Source organism: Juglans regia, chromosome 13 (assembly GCF_001411555.2).
Source record: "Juglans regia cultivar Chandler chromosome 13, Walnut 2.0, whole genome shotgun sequence".
Lineage (NCBI taxonomy): Eukaryota > Viridiplantae > Streptophyta > Magnoliopsida > Fagales > Juglandaceae > Juglans > Juglans regia.
This window is the reverse complement of record NC_049913.1, coordinates 1,407,254-1,424,649: the sequence shown is the minus strand read 5'-3', so window position 1 is coordinate 1,424,649 and position 17,396 is coordinate 1,407,254. Positions and strand designations below refer to the sequence as shown.

The 17,396-nt window shown below is 35.1% G+C and overlaps 3 protein-coding genes across 3 annotated transcripts; all 3 read right to left on the bottom strand.

Annotated features, from left to right (window-relative positions):
- Positions 1 to 849: 849 nt before the first annotated feature.
- Positions 850 to 3,612, bottom strand: LOC108996401 (leucine-rich repeat protein 2-like). Its single transcript, XM_018972286.2, has 7 exons — positions 3,197 to 3,612; positions 2,721 to 2,853; positions 2,508 to 2,579; positions 2,074 to 2,217; positions 1,897 to 1,968; positions 1,721 to 1,792; positions 850 to 1,139 (listed from the first exon to the last, which is right to left on the bottom strand). The coding sequence occupies exons 1-7, from the start codon at positions 3,273 to 3,275 to the stop codon at positions 1,073 to 1,075; spliced, it is 639 nt and encodes a 212-aa protein (XP_018827831.1). The 5' UTR covers positions 3,276 to 3,612; the 3' UTR covers positions 850 to 1,072.
- Positions 3,613 to 5,143: 1,531 nt separating this feature from the next.
- Positions 5,144 to 9,303, bottom strand: LOC108996081. The gene is made up of 5 exons (XM_018971844.2): positions 8,995 to 9,303; positions 7,684 to 7,842; positions 7,435 to 7,607; positions 5,517 to 7,353; positions 5,144 to 5,403 (listed from the first exon to the last, which is right to left on the bottom strand). Exons 1-5 carry the CDS (start codon positions 9,130 to 9,132, stop codon positions 5,347 to 5,349), a joined length of 2,364 nt encoding a protein of 787 aa, XP_018827389.1. The 5' UTR covers positions 9,133 to 9,303; the 3' UTR covers positions 5,144 to 5,346.
- A 1,990-nt stretch (positions 9,304 to 11,293) lies between these two features.
- LOC108996404 (probable prolyl 4-hydroxylase 9) lies at positions 11,294 to 17,356 on the bottom strand. The gene is made up of 8 exons (XM_035684882.1): positions 16,791 to 17,356; positions 16,572 to 16,700; positions 15,439 to 15,596; positions 14,935 to 15,037; positions 14,288 to 14,383; positions 13,161 to 13,226; positions 12,955 to 13,074; positions 11,294 to 11,565 (listed from the first exon to the last, which is right to left on the bottom strand). Exons 1-8 carry the CDS (start codon positions 16,899 to 16,901, stop codon positions 11,479 to 11,481), a joined length of 870 nt encoding a protein of 289 aa, XP_035540775.1. The 5' UTR covers positions 16,902 to 17,356; the 3' UTR covers positions 11,294 to 11,478.
- Positions 17,357 to 17,396: the final 40 nt, after the last annotated feature.

Genomic DNA, 17,396 nt, shown 5'->3' with positions numbered 1-17,396 from the left:
TACATATTAGAGCTCCTGCAAAAACTGTAATATTATTTTTTTTTATATAGATTTTATATTTATTATTTTTTTAAAAACGCGAGGTTTACCTATAACTGTAAACATCACTTTTTTTAAAAAAATATGAATGTATTTGAAAGAACAGCAAAATACATGACGATGGCCACTCACTTTCCTATGACTCAGTAGTAGATCCTTCTTGTGGCTTGAAAACGAACAGCAAAATACATGATGAAGCCGCATGCCTAATTAGCATACGTATTAAGATAATCTTATCAAACTAATGACTGAAGACATTACTCGTTTGGTTATATAAATGAGATGAGATAAAAATTAAAAAAAATATTATTTGAATATAATTTTTATTTTAAAATTTTAAATTATTTATTATATTTAATATAAAAATTTAAAAAATTTATAATGATTATATGAAATTCATCCCATATAACAAACCAAACCAGGCAATGCTGACATTTTCTCCGTGTAAGATCTCTATAATTAACGCTTGGAGGGTGTAACATTTTATTTTAGAAGTATTATAACTATAAAGAAATTCTATAAAAAAAAAAATTACAAATTGACATAATTTTATACGATACATTAAATCTACTTTATAAAAAAAATAATTTCACAATCTAACGTACCATATCAAGTCAAGTCAATTTATACATTTATTTCTATATGGCTAAAACATTTCTCTTTTATCTTTACTTATTGATGGTGTTCTTGATGCAATGCAGAGGGATTGGGAACCTTAAATGTGGCTTAGTTTTAAACGATAGATGTTCATTCATATGGGGTATGTTCGTTATGTTGTCGAAGACCGTTGATCTTTCAGTACCATGTAAATATTAACAAACCAAAGGGCCTATGCTCCCGTCAAATATATAAACGAGGATTTCAAGTGCACAATCATCCCATTTGCTTTTTTTTCATTACTCTTCTTCCCACGCCACAGAGATAGTGCCGTCGTCAAATACATGACATAGTGACCGGGCATTCTATCCTGCTACTTTATCGTACAATTAAGTTTTAGAATTACAGTATTTTAAGAAGATCGAAGAGTATAGCTTCAGCATCCAAAGTCATAGGGCACCAGTCCTTTCAGCTCCGGGCCATTGAGTCTGTTGTTCTCGAAACTGAAACAAAACCAGGAGGCAAAACACAGTCAAACCATGTATCCAACTGCTTCTAGAGATTCTAGACTATGGCATGCTTTGCCCATAAATTCTGATTATCTTTTGCAGAGTGTGTGATGGGTGGCCAAATTTGGTGCTAAGGAAAGTAGACATCAGAAATGGTTTCCAAAACTCTGCAGCTCTTAGTAATGTATACTACAAGACTCAAACGAGGCACATGCTACCCTCTGGTTTAAGTTGGTAGCATCTTGCCTTTTGCAGTGAACATCATTTCAAACACAATCATGTCTTGGTTACTCACTGGCATATATGTATGTGTGAGTGCCGGGAATACACATTTTAATGTCCTTACATGGGACCTTAACGTTCTCTAGATGACCAAACCTAACATGTAACTCATCTGGAAACTCCGTTATTTGAGACATTTCATGCTATCCTTTAGGAAATGATTTGTTCCATGCCTTTGGGATGGGGGAAGAGAAGCAATTAGGAGATCACTATGATCTTCAAGTACTCTATTAAAAGTAAATAGCCTGGTATATATATCTGATATGGTCAAGGAATGGTGTGATGGCAGGTACCTTTCCATTGGGAATGTGGCAAAAGGGCCATCTACAGGAATTGTTCCACATAGATTGTTGTTCGAAACATCGCTGAGCATCAATAATTCAAAACAGAAGGTATAATACAATCAGTAACAGAAATTAGGAAATCAATAGACTCTTTTCTTTTTTTCTTTTTCCAGAATCAAACTTACAAAACTTTGAGGTTAGAGAGGTTGGTGAGCTCCCTTGGAATTGACCCTGTCAGCTTGTTGTTGCTTAACCGTCTGTATCATTAATTCAAACCATATCAAATGATATAATCATGCAAAAAAATAAATTGTGAAGTTCAAAATCTTCCAGCTAGTCAATGGAAATATACTGGTACTTACAGAAATCTGAGTGACTTCAACTTGGATAAAGATTTTGGGATTTCTCCTTCAAATCTGTTTTCATACAAATCCATGCTGACAAGATTTTTCAACTTACCCAATGCTTTTGGGATTTTACCTCCTATCTCATTCCTATAAAGCTCCCTGCAGCCGGTTAAAGATTTTACACCCAATTAGTCAATTATTTCATTTAATAATTATATTCAGCTAGGGGAAACTTGATATTAAGATTTCTTCGCTAAACTAGGACTGCGTTTAATTTTCCAACAATCTAACCATGTAAATTGAGCTAACTTATGCAACACGATAGAATATAGAAGAGTTAAAATATAAGTTCTTTTGTTTTTCTTAGTTTACCTCGGTGAACAGACACAAACACAAATGAAAGTTCAAAACAGCTTTTGGAAATGCTAAAAGAGAAGATCAATGCATACAAGTACTGTAGATGCTTGAGCTCGCCAAGCTCTGAACCTAAAGTCCCAGAGATGTTAGAATTGCCCAAATCCCTGAAATTTAGAGTAAAGAAAAAATTAATTGCAGGAATCAACCACAAACATGAAACCAAGAATTCATAAGAATGGGAAAAAAACCCAAAACATGTAACAGTCTTGTACAACTCGGTATCAACATAACAGAAGGAATCTTACAAGCGAATCACGTGGCTGTTGGAATCACAGGTGACATGGAACCAGGTGCAGGGATTGACCAGGGTGGGGTCCCAGCTCTGCAACACATTTGTTGGATCAGAAAGCCTGCTTCTCAAAGCATGCAACGCATTTCCTGGTACCAAAACCAAAGAGAAGAAAAAAATTCATACTATGAAACGCAACCCTATGCTCATACCCAAGTAAAAGAAAATAAATTGAAATTTGATGCTCGGGAAAGCCTTTTCTGTGTTATAAAATCCGTAAGAAAAGGGAGACCAAGCGTTCATAATTGAACAACTAATTTCCTTTTCTTATTCATGACAGGAAATTCAATATTCCAAACGGTTTTTTTCTTGTCTTTTTTCGATTCTTTTCCCTTCGGTTTCTCAGCAACCAAACAGGCACCGTATGGAGCAAACGCATGAATTCAAAACCCTAAAGAGACAAAAAGAAAGAAGCAAATGGATCGAGAGTACCTTCAGAGTTAGTCGAGAGGGCGGGAGTGAGAAAGAGAAGAAACGGAACAAGGACATAGAAAAGGGAAAGAGGAGCCATTTCAGACAGAGAAAAAGGGTGAGATAACTCAAATGGGAGAACTTGGGAGATCGGAGAGCAGCGAAGAAAGAAAAGCAACAAGCAAACAGAGAAACGAAAATGTGTGTTTCCGTGTGGTACGGGAGTCAGAGAAGAGAGGGGTGAGTGGGAGAGTGAGTCAAGTCAAAACGCACATGATGCTTTCAGAGAGAAGGGAGTCCGGCCAATGGGAAGGGGATGGGAACTTCACGCGTTGGTCGTGACAGAGACACTTTGCCGTGTTGAGTGGGAAAACAATGCCCCCAACTTGGGGGGCGTTGGAAAACCACCCCACCTTTTACCTTGTCTTTTGAAACCTAGTAAAGTTGTTTCGAACATTTTCAAAATTTCACCAAACTCCCTGCGAGATTTTTTATTTTTAATAAAAGTCCGCTCTTGCAATCAATCAGGCCTTGCCATTTCAGTCGGAGGTTGTTTATTTTACAGGATGGGCGATAAAAATGTGCAATCGGTCCCATATGAAGGCCAAAGGAATACGGTATTCAAAGTTTGACCTCATAGGCGGCTGCTGAATTATAATCACCGCTACAGTCTGTTTGACTAAGCAAGATGTATAAAAATAAATTTAAAAATTGACATAATTTGATAATAATTTGATGTGATATATTAGATTATAAAATTATTTTTATTAAAAAATAGATCTAATAAATTTTATAAAATCACATTAATTTATAAGTTTATTTTTATAGAATATTTTTATGTATGTAGTAGTTATCATATTTAATAGCATTGATATTGCAAAAATTGATTTTAAAAAAATTAAAATTTTAAATGATAAAATTTTTTAATATTAAATATGAGAAATGTTCTAATCATAAAAAAGTTTATAAAAATAAACTTCCAAATTGATTGTAGACATATTAAGAGGGTGTATCCAAACTTTTTGATAAATTGAATTTAAGAGACAATTGCTTTTATTATTAGTTTCCGTGTTTATATTTATTTAACAATAAAAAAGATTTTATCATGATCCTAGATTGGTGGTAAGGTAATACAAGTAGCCCAAGATTTTGTTCTTTTCGAACCACATAAAATTTTCAAATGGTACTAATGAGTTATGGACCAAGTGCTGAGAATGGAATATTTCGTACCAAAGAGCGAGAGTCCCCCTATAGCACTACAGCCAGCTGCTACCTTGTTACCTCTGCTCAAAGTCAAAGCTTCCAACTTTTTAAGTGAAGTTTGAGAGGAATTGAGCTTTCCTAACGCCTCAATCTTCGGTCAGTGGGCCACCAATGTTCTTTTCATGTGTAATAAAGGGTTATTGTTGGTTCCAAAATTGGGCCAACTTAGGCCTGCAAGTAATGAGTTCTCTCTCCTTCTACATGTGTAAGGCCGTTGCCCATTAGAGCAAGTTAAAAAAGTAAACATTGCGCCACCAAGCCCAGTACGCTATTTAGAATTTCCCTTCATTTTTCTGTTTGTGTAAAGTGAAAAGTTAAAAACAGATTGCAGGAGCCTCCCACTCTTTCACTGTGATCCACTCTCTCTGTTCGGCAGGCTTGACATGCAAAAGCAAATACCAAAGTAATTCGGATGTTTGTTAAAACTTGATAAACCTTGATCCCCATTCATAACGAAACGAATGAGGAGCGGATAGGGAGGGAGAGAAGCTCAGGTCAGATGCAACACAGGCACGAGCAGTAGCCCGTTTCAGAGGGATATCGTGAAGAACAAACAATAGAATAAAGAAAAACATGTTTCGCTCTCTCTATCGTGATATGTTTTTGTGAATGTTTTTTGTTTTCTCGTTTCTGGTTCTCTTCCAGTCCTGTGTCTTTTGTATGCTAATAAAACCCCTCACTAGCTCAAGGAAACAAAAACTCCATGCATATATATATTTGCATAAATCAGATGTCAAGAGCACTATTGACATTAAAAAAAAAAAAAAGCAATTGAATCATGCGGACTTCAATAGCAGTTTCAACAAAGATCATTGAAAAGAATATAAAAAATAAAATGAAAAGCTGGTTGGATTTTGAAAGTAGCGAAGTCCACACACACTGACAAAAATGAGAATGGATAAAAGAAGCTACATGCCCTTCATATCTTTTCTCCTTTCATCTTCCTCAGCTTTAATCCAAGCAGCCTGTGCAAAAAAAAAAAGGTGAAACACTTGAGACGATAGCAGGACCAGTATAATGAAATCCCCAGAACGAAAAATAAGAAATTGCAAGCATTTTTCATTAAGAAAGAATGTACCTTATCTCGTTCAAGTTTCGAGAGATGGGGCTTCATGGAGTTCCCTAAACTTATTCCTCCCCACGCTTCTTGCAACTCTCTCTCCCTTGCTTCTCTACGAGCTACAGAGGGTCTAATCCAGTGATCTGGTTGCTGAGCTGCAACAATCTTTTCTCTCTCAAGTCTTGATTTATGCTTAACCAAAACTTGGTCAAGACCACCTTCGTAATTCATATGCAAACGACTTCTTGTTTCACTCGACTTCACCTCCACCACTTCTTCCTTTGAACTGAAACTCATCTTCTCTTTCTCCAGCCTGGAGACATGCTTAACTAAAATTTTGTCTAAGCTCTCACAATCTGTAACATTGTTTCCTGCCTGTTTCTTATGGTGGAGTGATTCTGTAGCTCTGAGATTTACTTGTCCAATCTGCAATGAAGACTCACCGGCACCTACATTACATTTCTTTTGTTCCATCTCATAAATTTTAAAAACTTCCTTATTCAAGTCAGCATTTTCTTTTTCCTCCACTCCTTCAGAAAATAGAATATTCTCCAATTGTTCATCTGAAGCAAAGGAGTCAACTTTTGTCTTCCTGATAGTTAACCTGCCTCTACGCGGTTCATTTTTTCTTCTGTTTTTTGCTTCTTGGACCTCTTTTTCAAGTCTTGAGACATGTTTCACTAGGAACTTATCTAAGCTTGGAACTTCCGAAACATCCCGGCTTGTCTGACCACCAACCACATTTAGCCCTCCTCTCAGTCTTTTGCCCTTCATTTCAAATGCTTTTTCATTATTCCTTTTGGACTCTTCAATGTCCTTTTCTAGTTTTGAGCAACGCTTAACTAGTATAGTTCCCAAATCAGGAACAGCCTCAGATGAAGTTCTATCACTGTTCAACTTCTTACTGTTCGTTTCAAAATCTCTTCCTGATTTATCATTTGCCTCTTCAAGCACTTTCTCAATGGTACAAGAATTATTCTTGATTCCTCCTTCCTTGGACTCATTCCTTCTGCAATTCTTTGCTTCCCAAACCTCTTTTTCAAGTTTCGACATGCGCTTAACCAAAAACTTGTCAAGACTTGGGAGTTCTGAGTCAACTTGCTTCCTTCTTTTATGTTCATCCATGAAAGACTCAAGGTTTCCTGCTTCCACAGAAGAGATTCTTTGCGCATAATTATGTGCCTCAGTGGAGCTATAATCAGCAGAGTCTGGATCATGCAGCTTGCTGGTTTGTACTTCAGCTAAGGCAGCATTTAAACCACAGGTTGCAACAATAGTGGCAAGAGAAGAAAGTTCATCTTCTTGCAAACATCTGAGCCTCTCAAGCATCATCTCCACAAGCTTTGTTGAATTAAATCTTTCTAAAGATAGTCTTCTCCTGTTTTTCCTCTGCCTCATCTCTGGAACTGGCAGCTTACAGTCAATGTCTTGAGCGCTAAAGCCATCATTTTGAGATGCATTTTCAAGTTCTGACCCTGACTCAGATTCACATTCCGAAGAAAATTCTGATAGTTCCTGATTATTTTCACCTGTATCTGGGTTCTGACTGATTTTTCGTAGAAGTTCTTTAAATTCATCTTTATTGAAAGTGGCGCAATTTGCAAGCCTAGTTAATGCAGTTTTGACTGCTGCAGCTACTCCTTTATCCACCTCAAACGCAGTTTCAAAAGATGCTGAAACTTTATAAGTTGTAGATCCTCCTCCATCAACAGAGGATGTCTCTATTTGACAAGGCTTCCGCGGGCAATTCGGTATGTCATACATGGTAACTCCTATGGCTGTTGCTGCTTCAAAAGCTTCAGCTGCAGATTTCTCTGCTTTCAGCAACTGGGTTTCTGCCTCTTTGCTTTGGATCCTGAAGATACATAACCAAAGGTTATATGCTACCAGAAGAAAATTATTATTAAAATATACGCATCTCAAATGAAAAGATTACCTAGCTGCATGTAGTATTCGACACCAAGATGCTTCCACCAGAGCAGCTTTTCGAGCCTCCATTGCCTTGTGTGCAGCTTCTCTTGTTGCCATCTTTTCTCTTAGGACTCTTGAGTAATGTGGATTAGAATCACCAAGGGTTTCATCAAGTGTTAAATTCATGCCATCTACTTCCTGAGATGATTAGTTATATTAGTAACTTTAAAACAAAGGGGCGGTCTGAAGGAAGATTAAATCATATTTGCACAACCTGCAGCATTTTTATTTTCCTCTTTAAGTAGGAGTCCACTTTTTTCCTCGGGAACCAGTTGAGAGGAGAACTTTTACGGTGAGGTGGCTTCTTGATTTGTGAAGTAAATTTGTTAAGAGCATTTGATGTTGGTTGCCCAGTCTCTTTCAGCAATTTATTCTGCACAATCACATAAAATAAAAATAAAAATAAAAATAAAGGAAGAAATTATTAGATTCAAGAAAACGGCTGATTAAATAAATAAGAAAAAATTTGCAAAATGATCTCACAAAGATACTGCATTTCATACAAGATAGAACCCAATCTCAAAACAACGAAAATCAGACAGCATCACCACCATAAACAGCGCTTGCCTCTACCACCAAAAACAACCTAGTCTTTAGAACTAGCCTCCGTAGAGAAACAGTATCTCCACCACAAATATCCACAAGACAGGTCACTGGAGTACAAACTCTTGTACTGAATATGACATTAACTTGTAGTCTTGTATGCGCTCCCCCATCAATCTCCAAAATCAAAAGGCAAACAAAAAGAAATCCCTTCTTTAGCATTTATCTAACAACCGTGGGATGATAGTAATAATGTGAGCTTGTCTACATATGTTCCCCAGTACTCCTCTTCCCTCGTGGAAATTCATTAGTTATTGTAAGGCTATGCTGTGCTCGTAATTGAGGACCTTGCTTTTATTAGGATCCAAAAGAAACAAAATTTTTACTTGCGTCCAAAAAAAAATTGGAAACACCCATTATATTGGAGTTCAGTCATGCAATTCAGAACCAAACAAAAAAGAACAAAAAATCAAACGGAGTGTTCGAGAAAAGTCACAACAAAGAGGAAAAACCAGTCCAAAACAGTTTGTTTTGGTAAAAATTTAAATTTGAACTCGCTAAATTTCGAGCGATAAAAAAGTTATATGTTTGTCTAAAAAACTTGAGAGGATGAGAATGATGAGTTTAATTATTTAATGTTCTATTAGTATAGAATATCATAAGCCGGTTAAAATTTAGAACTCGAATTCAGTAAAATCCAAACGGGAAATACATGATACTCGATTGCTCAGGTATTCGTGATCTCAAACTTGCCTAAACCCCAAAAAAAAAAGGAACCCAATGCCGAAATATTGTTTCGTCAATAAATATGGCTCAGGTTTTTGAATCAATAATATCCAAACACCAAACGAACAGGAACCGGATTCAATCTTATTTGAAAATACAAATCAAGAAATGGGAAGAAAAAAAATTCAAAGTCAAGAAAGCAACAAAGATTTAATATTCTTGATTTTACAAAATAGAAATTTAAAGAATTTATTACCTTTCCGATCTTCGGCCTCGCGGTGGTATTCTCGCTTACATTGTCGTCTCTGCCATCCGAGATAGAAACGGCAGCCCGGGTGCTGCCCTGCTTATCAGACACAGAGACGCAACCCAAGTCCAAGCAGCCGAGATCCATAGCGAACCCTTGTAATCTAAATATACGATAGGGAAAGAATATAGAGGAATATGTTGGAGAGGGAAAAGAGAAATTGTAGAATGCAGAAATTGAGAACGAGATTTTGCAAGATAAAATTGAGATCGGGATCAGTACTGGATTTTTTTTTTCCCGTCTCTCTCGCTCTTTTGTTTGAAAAAAGTAGCCGTTACAGGGCGTCTGAGTGTTCCTCAACGGTCCTTAAAAGTGCGTGGATGCTTTGGATGTCCGGGGACGCAAGACGGATAATGACACGTGGTCACATCGAGTTGGAAGGCTCAGAGCCGTTACTTTTCCAGAGTATATAATAATTTTATAAATAGGTTTTTTATTTGAATTTTGCTCGGCGCACCATATTTATTTTTAGTTTTAATTTATTTTTCTTAAATTAATTAATTTCTTCTATAAATCATCCATACACCATATATTTAGTAACAGAGAAAAAAATTATACAAGTTTTAAAGAGACAAATCTCATACAAGCTCTTGAAAAAAAGTGTAAAAAAAACTATTTCTTATTAGTGAGACTCACTTTTTATAAAAAGTTTATATGAAATTTGTCTATTTGAAACTTATACCTAACATTATTCATAAGAAATTAAAAAAATTATGTATAGTATGTGGTATAAGAATGATGAGTAAAATTTTTCTTTTAAGCCTTAAGAAGCAATCTCATCTCATTCGTACTTATGATTTTGTGATAGATTAGGCAAGTAAATAGAGTATTTGAAAAGAAAATTTTTTCTCATCAACTATTATTTACTATTCCACACTCCACCTTATGAATAATGATAGATGAGTAAAATTCATCACTTGAAAATAATTCTGAATATAATGACATTAAATTATTAAAATCTTACCTCTAATTTTAAATTAAGAAAGATTTTACTCATTATCTTCGGACCACACACTTTACATAATTTTTTAATTTTTAATTTTTTTTCTCTTACTCAATATGTGATGTTGGAATGATGAGTAGAAAAATCAATTAGTTTAGGAATAAAAAAATAAAAATAAGTATGATTTGTGTGGTATGTAGGGATGATGAGTAGCAAAACTCTAAAGCTTGTTTGGAAAATTTTTTTTATCTCATCTCATCTCATCTTCTTTCCAAACATCACTAAAAAATAAATACTTTCAAATTAATCATTACAACTTTATCAAATTTTCAAACAAAAAATCATAAACAATTCAATATTTTCAAATCTCCAAATAAAAAAAAAAACTATACTATAACAATATTTTAATTTTATAATATTTTTTATTCAACTTTTTTTTTCTCTTTTCCCAAAATCCTATAAAACATAGGATAATGCTGGAGCTCCCGCTGGGGGCTCCCGCTGGAGCTCTAGTGTATTTTATCATGTGTATTTTTTAATTCTTTTTTTATATAGATATTTTTAATGATTTTAAATATTTTTTAAAAAATAAAAAATTTATAATATTATTAAATAATACTTGCTTAATCACGAAGTAAAATATAAAATATTTTTTTATGATTTTTTATTTTACTTCGTAATTAAGGAAGTATTTTTTAATAATTTTTTTTTTACTTCTTGATTAAGAAAATGTTTTTAATGATGTTTTAAATTTATTTTATTTTTTAAAAAATATTAAAAAATATTATATAAAAAACAACTTAAAAAAAAACACATATAATATATGCCTACAGCCCCCAGCGGGAGCTGTAGCACGATCCTAAAACATAAACTCAAACTATCTTAGTATTATGCACAAACTATCTCCTACTATTCACAAAATTCTCATATCTTCTAACTCCCCAAGTTTGTCTAAATTAATTACCTGACTTGTGAAGAATGATTTACACTATCTTTTCACAACACTTTACACAATTATGTTTTAAATGTGAGATATCTTTATAAAAGTAACACAATTTTATTAAAAGAAAAATACTTAAGCCACAAAGAGATTACACAAAAATAATCCCACAAGCTGATGTGCGACATTAGTTTGGGAAACCACTTTTATGTAATTCTTTTGTAGATATAACACTCGTCTTTATAAAAATACCTCTATCTTAAAACATAATTGTGAAATGTATTTATTGTATGGGTATCATTACTATATTAGTATGATAGAATCTAAAATATTGTATCACAAAAATTATATTAGGATGGCAAGAATTGTTCCATCAATCGGCCATGGCTGGCATTGTTAGAAAATAGGTACGCAAAAGGTGTATATGTGAAGAGCTAGCAGATAAGACCGTATGGTGATTAACAATTTCAAACTCCTACCTTTTAAAAAATCCGTACCATTATATTTAAATTTTTTGAAACAAAAATGAAAGCTGAACAAAAATAATACTTTAGTCGTCTTGTTCTTGATCTCTCAACCACTTTGTAGCCACCCATTTCTCACCTTTGATCACCGGACAGCTTCCATGAAGAGATGTCTGCAGACAAAAGTTAAAAGAATGAAGATGAGAGAGAGAGAGAGAGAGAGAGAAGAAACCACAAATGTGAGGATACGACTCAAAGCTTTGTTTGATCGTTAATTAGATGGGAGAAGGAAACAAGTTCCTGGGGCTTGGCTCGTGTGGTAGAGGGGCAGGTCTTACGACTTATTTGGAAATAGATCTTATTCTAAAATTCTCATCTCATCTCATTTCTTTTTCAAACATAATTCAAATACAAACATTTTCAAACTAATCATTACATTTTTTTCAAACTAATCATTACAACTTTACCAAACTTTCAAACAAAAAATAAAAAATAATTCAATTTTTTCAAATCCTCAGACAAAAATAAAATTATAAAACTAAATTATAACAATATTTTAATTTTATAATATTTTTATTCAACTTTTTTTCTCTCATTTTTCAAAATCTAAAAAATATTCAACCTCAAACTATCTCACTACTATTTACAAATTATCTTACTTCATAAAATTATCATCTTATCTTACACCCCAAACAACATAAACTATATTCCAGCTCCAAATGGTCATTTTTAGTTCCAAAAACTTCATTACCATTCTATTCCAGCATTCCCATCCCCACACCTTTTCCCATTTGTATTCAGTATCGATGGTAGATCCCCCCCCCCCCCCCCTCTTTTCCCTTCTTATCCCCTAGTCACTACCAGCTATCCATCTTACCAACCGACAAAATAGAAAGGAAAAGAAAAGTGAGAAAATGAGTCCTACTGCGAACATAACCACACGGCTACAGCCAGAATTACAAGCGAGCTTAGAAAAAGTAAGGAGCAAAGCTTGAAAGCTTGAAACTCAAACGCCAACTGAAACAAACACAAGGTTCTTTGCGTTCTATAATAAAGTCAAGCTTCGCCGGGGGTCCTCACCTCTGAAGTTAAACAAAAGAATCAACTGCATAGGCCTAAGATGGTAAACTAGAAATAAACTAGAAAGCCTGCACAGGACGGAAAGTTCCAGCAGAAAAATAAAAGGAAAATGCTATAGACTACACCCCCATTCCTCTCCCTCTAGTTTTTTTTTTAAGCTATTCCAAAATGCTCATGCAGTGTCCATTATAAACAAAAACAAAACAAAAAAGACCTGATCCAAGGTTGAGAACTGTGCCACATCATCATAGTGGGATGGCAGTGAGAAGGGGGTGCAGTATAGAGTATGACTCAACATAAAAATGCGGAGAGCTAGTGATTGCCACTTAAAGAGGGTGGAATTTAAGAGGGAGAGAGAACTTCTACAATATGCGGGAAACAATTTTTGGAGATCCAAAAGAGAGCTTTAATACTCATCATTTTTTGATAGAAACAGGAAAGAAACACATGCATCGAGTACAATTTGAAGCGAAGATAGTTACCCGATCAATTGTTCCATTTGAAAACACTGAATAAAATAGAAGGCCATCCCCTTGGCGTGGCTTCACTTTTAAACCTACGCATTTTTTATAATCATAGCCTGTACCTATATTTGAGCCATTCTGCAATCAAAGGAGCAGGATGACCATATTAGAAGGGATGAATGACCTGAGAAAATATAAGATAAAACATAAATTTTCTTATATACCTCAAAAGGAAACATGGTTTCTCCACCTTCTTCTACATTGGATAAATACAACAAGAAAGAAGCAACCTGTGAAATTGAGTTCAACTTAAATCATGACCACAGGCAGTTCCACGCAGAAGAGTATTTTAACACGTGACAAAGGTAAAATAACGAAACTAAAACAATATGCACTTTGACAAATGCTACCATTTGATCAGTTTCACATATCATTCTAGCTACTGTGTGTAAAAGCATACCAAGGAAGGATCAATATATATCAATATATAAGTTGCTGAAAATACAAATCCTAGCATATAATCTGTAAAAATGTACAAGGCAATAGTATAAAGAATGCATTTGAACATCAGGCAAGGAAACATAGTCCAAAGCAAAGATGAGAAGAAATGCTTTCGCCACCGAAATACTAAACAAAAGAAGGATGACCATGAAATCTATTTTAATAAAAAAATAAAAAATCAGTCATAAAGAACCAGATACGATGGATTTTTTTTTTCTCAAAATCAGAGCAAACTTTTGGGATGTCAGCTAAAAAATAATTTCTCATCAGACAGATCTACCATAAGATTCAGCTAGTAGAGACATAGTTAAAAATGATGTCAGCTATCACTGATTTATCTTTTGCACATTCCTAAAATTGATTTCCAAGGTTGCATTGATAGACTGAAAAGAAGTTATGGTCTTAAATGCAATGCATTAAGCATTTCTCCAAAAGTGGTAATATAAGATGAGTGAAAGCACAAGCACAACTGCTGATTATATCAATCAAAATTATCAAACATCTTAGCATCTAAGTTTCATAGATTATTCCATTTGGGTACAACCATAAACCATTGAATCCTACTCGAAATTGTTTAAGAGGAATCTGTAATTGGATAGGTGACTGATCCAATGGGTAGAGTTAAAAAAAATGTTCTTTTTCATTCAGTTTGGTTTTCTGGTGCCAGGCTATTTATGTAGGGGCAAACCATTGAAAAATCAATTTGTAGTATGTGGTCAAGGTCCCTACGGAATCAATGAAAGGATAAAATAAATTAAAACTTGTCATTTTCTTATTCCAATCAGACAAAAAATATAATGCCAGAAATCAGCGACCATATAAACAATAAAGCCATGATGGAGACATTTACCCTTTGACTCTGTTGTGGGCCATATTCAGCTGGGTTGAATGCATCATAGTGAGAATCATACTTCTGCCCAAGTTCATACCTCAGTACGTTGAATGCCTGAGATTTTGATGTGCACCCTTACTAATAGAAAATATTTCAATTGAACAGTAATAAAATATTTAACTCTTTTAAATTTTCAATGCTAAGGCATAGTATTAAAATTTGTTGTGAGAACTGAAATAGGCCAGAGTTGATTCTATAGATTGCAAAGGCAGAAATATAATATCAAATGAAAACTATAAAAGCATCTCAATTCCTTTTAGGTCGAAAGTTAATTGGCTATGAGTATAGACAATTTTAGTCCTACCAAATCTTTTACAATCTTTTCCCTCGTTGACATAGAAGAGTGAAGAAAATAGTGGAAAGCTAACACGTTTTCAAGTAACGCCACATGCAAAATTCCAGGGAGATAGTTGTAGCTTAACTTTTTTTGTCGTATAAAAATTAAAAGAAAAAAAAAATCCGTAAAACTGGAAGTAGAGCATCCAGACCTGTAAGGCTGTATATACAATGAAATCTTTAAGCCTCTGAATAACCAACTCAACACTTTCATAACCAGAAGAAAAAAACTGTTACTAAAAAAATGGTAATTTGACAATAAAACATACCTCACCATGGGTTCTTGGAATCATTGTAGCACGAGCTATTTTTTGCTCAATAAGATCCATGACTCCAGTTTCGTCTTCGGATGCACTAACAAACGTTCCTGAGCTGTTGCCAGGTGGGTGAAATTTACAAAAATAAAAAAAGTGAGACTGTCAAATCATACAGAAATCTTTGATGCAAATACAAGGTAAAATTTCAGGAAATTAATCGATGCAGATATAATTAATATGATACCTAGTTCTAGTAAACATATGATGCAAATGCGCTTGAGATTTTGCGCAGAAGAATGTAAAAGTATAAACAAGACAGGGTAGTGAGATCTAAAAGGTGGATCCAGGCCAGTAATATGACACAAAAGGTACTAGTTTACTAGGGACTGTTATTTAAAAGCTACTATCCATATACGAATTAATCATTTTTAGAGAAACAAAGATCTAGGATACCCATTCATCTGACATGTTCCAACATATGGTTCATAAAGTAGGATCTGCTATGTATTAAGGTACCTTGTCCTTGTTCCCTTGGTACTCTCAGCAGTTTCCCCCTTTCGCAAAGCCAAAAGTGATGGCTTTAGGTTGGTCTTTGCAATCTTAATTATGGTTTCACACTGTTCGGCTGTTGCAAAATTTGGGAAATACAGAGTTCGTGGTTTCCAACTTAAAACCTGCATCCAATAATAGAAAGGCCAACAATGAAATTGGTGGAAAGAAGAAGCATAGTGCAAAATCATTGAAGTGATCTCTTGAACAATGTTGTGTAACAATTTCTCATCTTCCAATGCTAACTAATAATAAGATCAAGACTCTTAGAAGCCTTTTCTAGCAAATAACTTCCCATATAATGTGTTCATCTTCAGCATGACCCCATTCAGATTCCCATTTTGAGTAATGTTCTGTTTGTATTCTGTTTAACCTTTTTTTCCCTGGAATTTCTGGTTCATCTATGTAAACGTCCAATTTTAATTGGAAAATATTGGAAATCAAGTCCAAGTGCTACCCTACCATGCTTCTTTATAATTTGAGCCAAGGCCTTAGACCCATAATTGATCTATCTCTATGCTACTTAGAACGACGTTTGTAAATTTGATCCAATTTAATTCGTCCCTCTACTACCTGAGCCAGGTGGCTGGAACTCTATATCTCATTCTCAACAATAGATCATAATTTCCAATTGACTAAGTTATTTTTCTTCTTAATTTCCAAACATCTTTTACAGGATGGTAACTTTGTAATCACTTTCTGGAATATGGCAAGTCCCACCAAGCACTTGCTCGGTTTGGTTCAGTAGCCTCGTCTCAGAAAAGGCTATAGGCTACTGGACGGAGATTGAGTATCCATCGATGACTGAAGAAAAACGTAATTGAATGCTTCCATAGAACAAAAAGAAAATAACAGGATATATATATTTTTATATATAGGTAAAAATAACAGGATAATTCATATCAAACTAAACAATCACCCAAACAAAACTTAATCGCGAACGTCTCGCAACAGAATGAATCGTTCATCCAACAACTTCCATCATTCCACTATCGTAATCGGAATCCATCCTAGATACAAATAAAATAATAAACAATTTAAAATTAATCTAACATTAATCGCAAGCATCAAAGTTTAATTGATCAGACTACAGCCCCTACCTGAAAAGGAATTGATTCAATAGAAGCTCCTCCGGTGTCGCCGTGTGGCATCGAACCCAGCTCCCCCTCCTGCTCAATCTCCTCGACCAATTCAAGCGTCCTCAACCTCGGTCTAACTCTAGGCGCATCCTGTCAACGCGATCCAATCCATTATCAGCACCAGAAACAACTACACAAATTTACACTACCACGCACATATGTTAGAGAGAAGAAAAAGACCTGAGAGAAAAGCGCGGAAACGAAGAAACCGGCGACGAAGAAAAGGAAGCATATGAGGATGACGATTGGTAACCCTAGATTTGTTTTGGATCTCTTCGCTTTACCTTTCATCTCCTTATTTCTATTCGGTCTTCACCGGAAGCTGCAAGAGGAGGCTCTCTCTCTCTCTCTCTCTCTCTCCCCCTCGCTATCTACCTCTCTCTCTCTCTCTCTCTCTCTCTCCCCCTCGGTATCTACTTCTCTCTCTCTCTGTCTTTTTTTTTTTTTTTCTGAGATTGACGAGGAGACTTTTCTTAATACCACTGTCCGCAGGTGCGTGCGTCTATGTTTTCTTTTTTCTTTTTATTTTTTTTTGTCGTTGTTGTTGAAGCTGCAGTGTTAGGCAGGTTAATGTTATGTCTGTGTTCGCTCGCCAGTACAAGCTCTGAATTGAGGCGTTTGGGGGGGATGGCCGTAACGCGTCGTTGGCGGTGAGGCGGAGTTGGCGGGAGTTTTTCTTGGCTTTGACGTGAGACAGATTGACAGATTATAATGTCGCCTGTCGCCTGTCGTCCTCCACTCAGATTCGAAGAAGTGTGTAACAAGACCCCATTACTTGCCACCTTG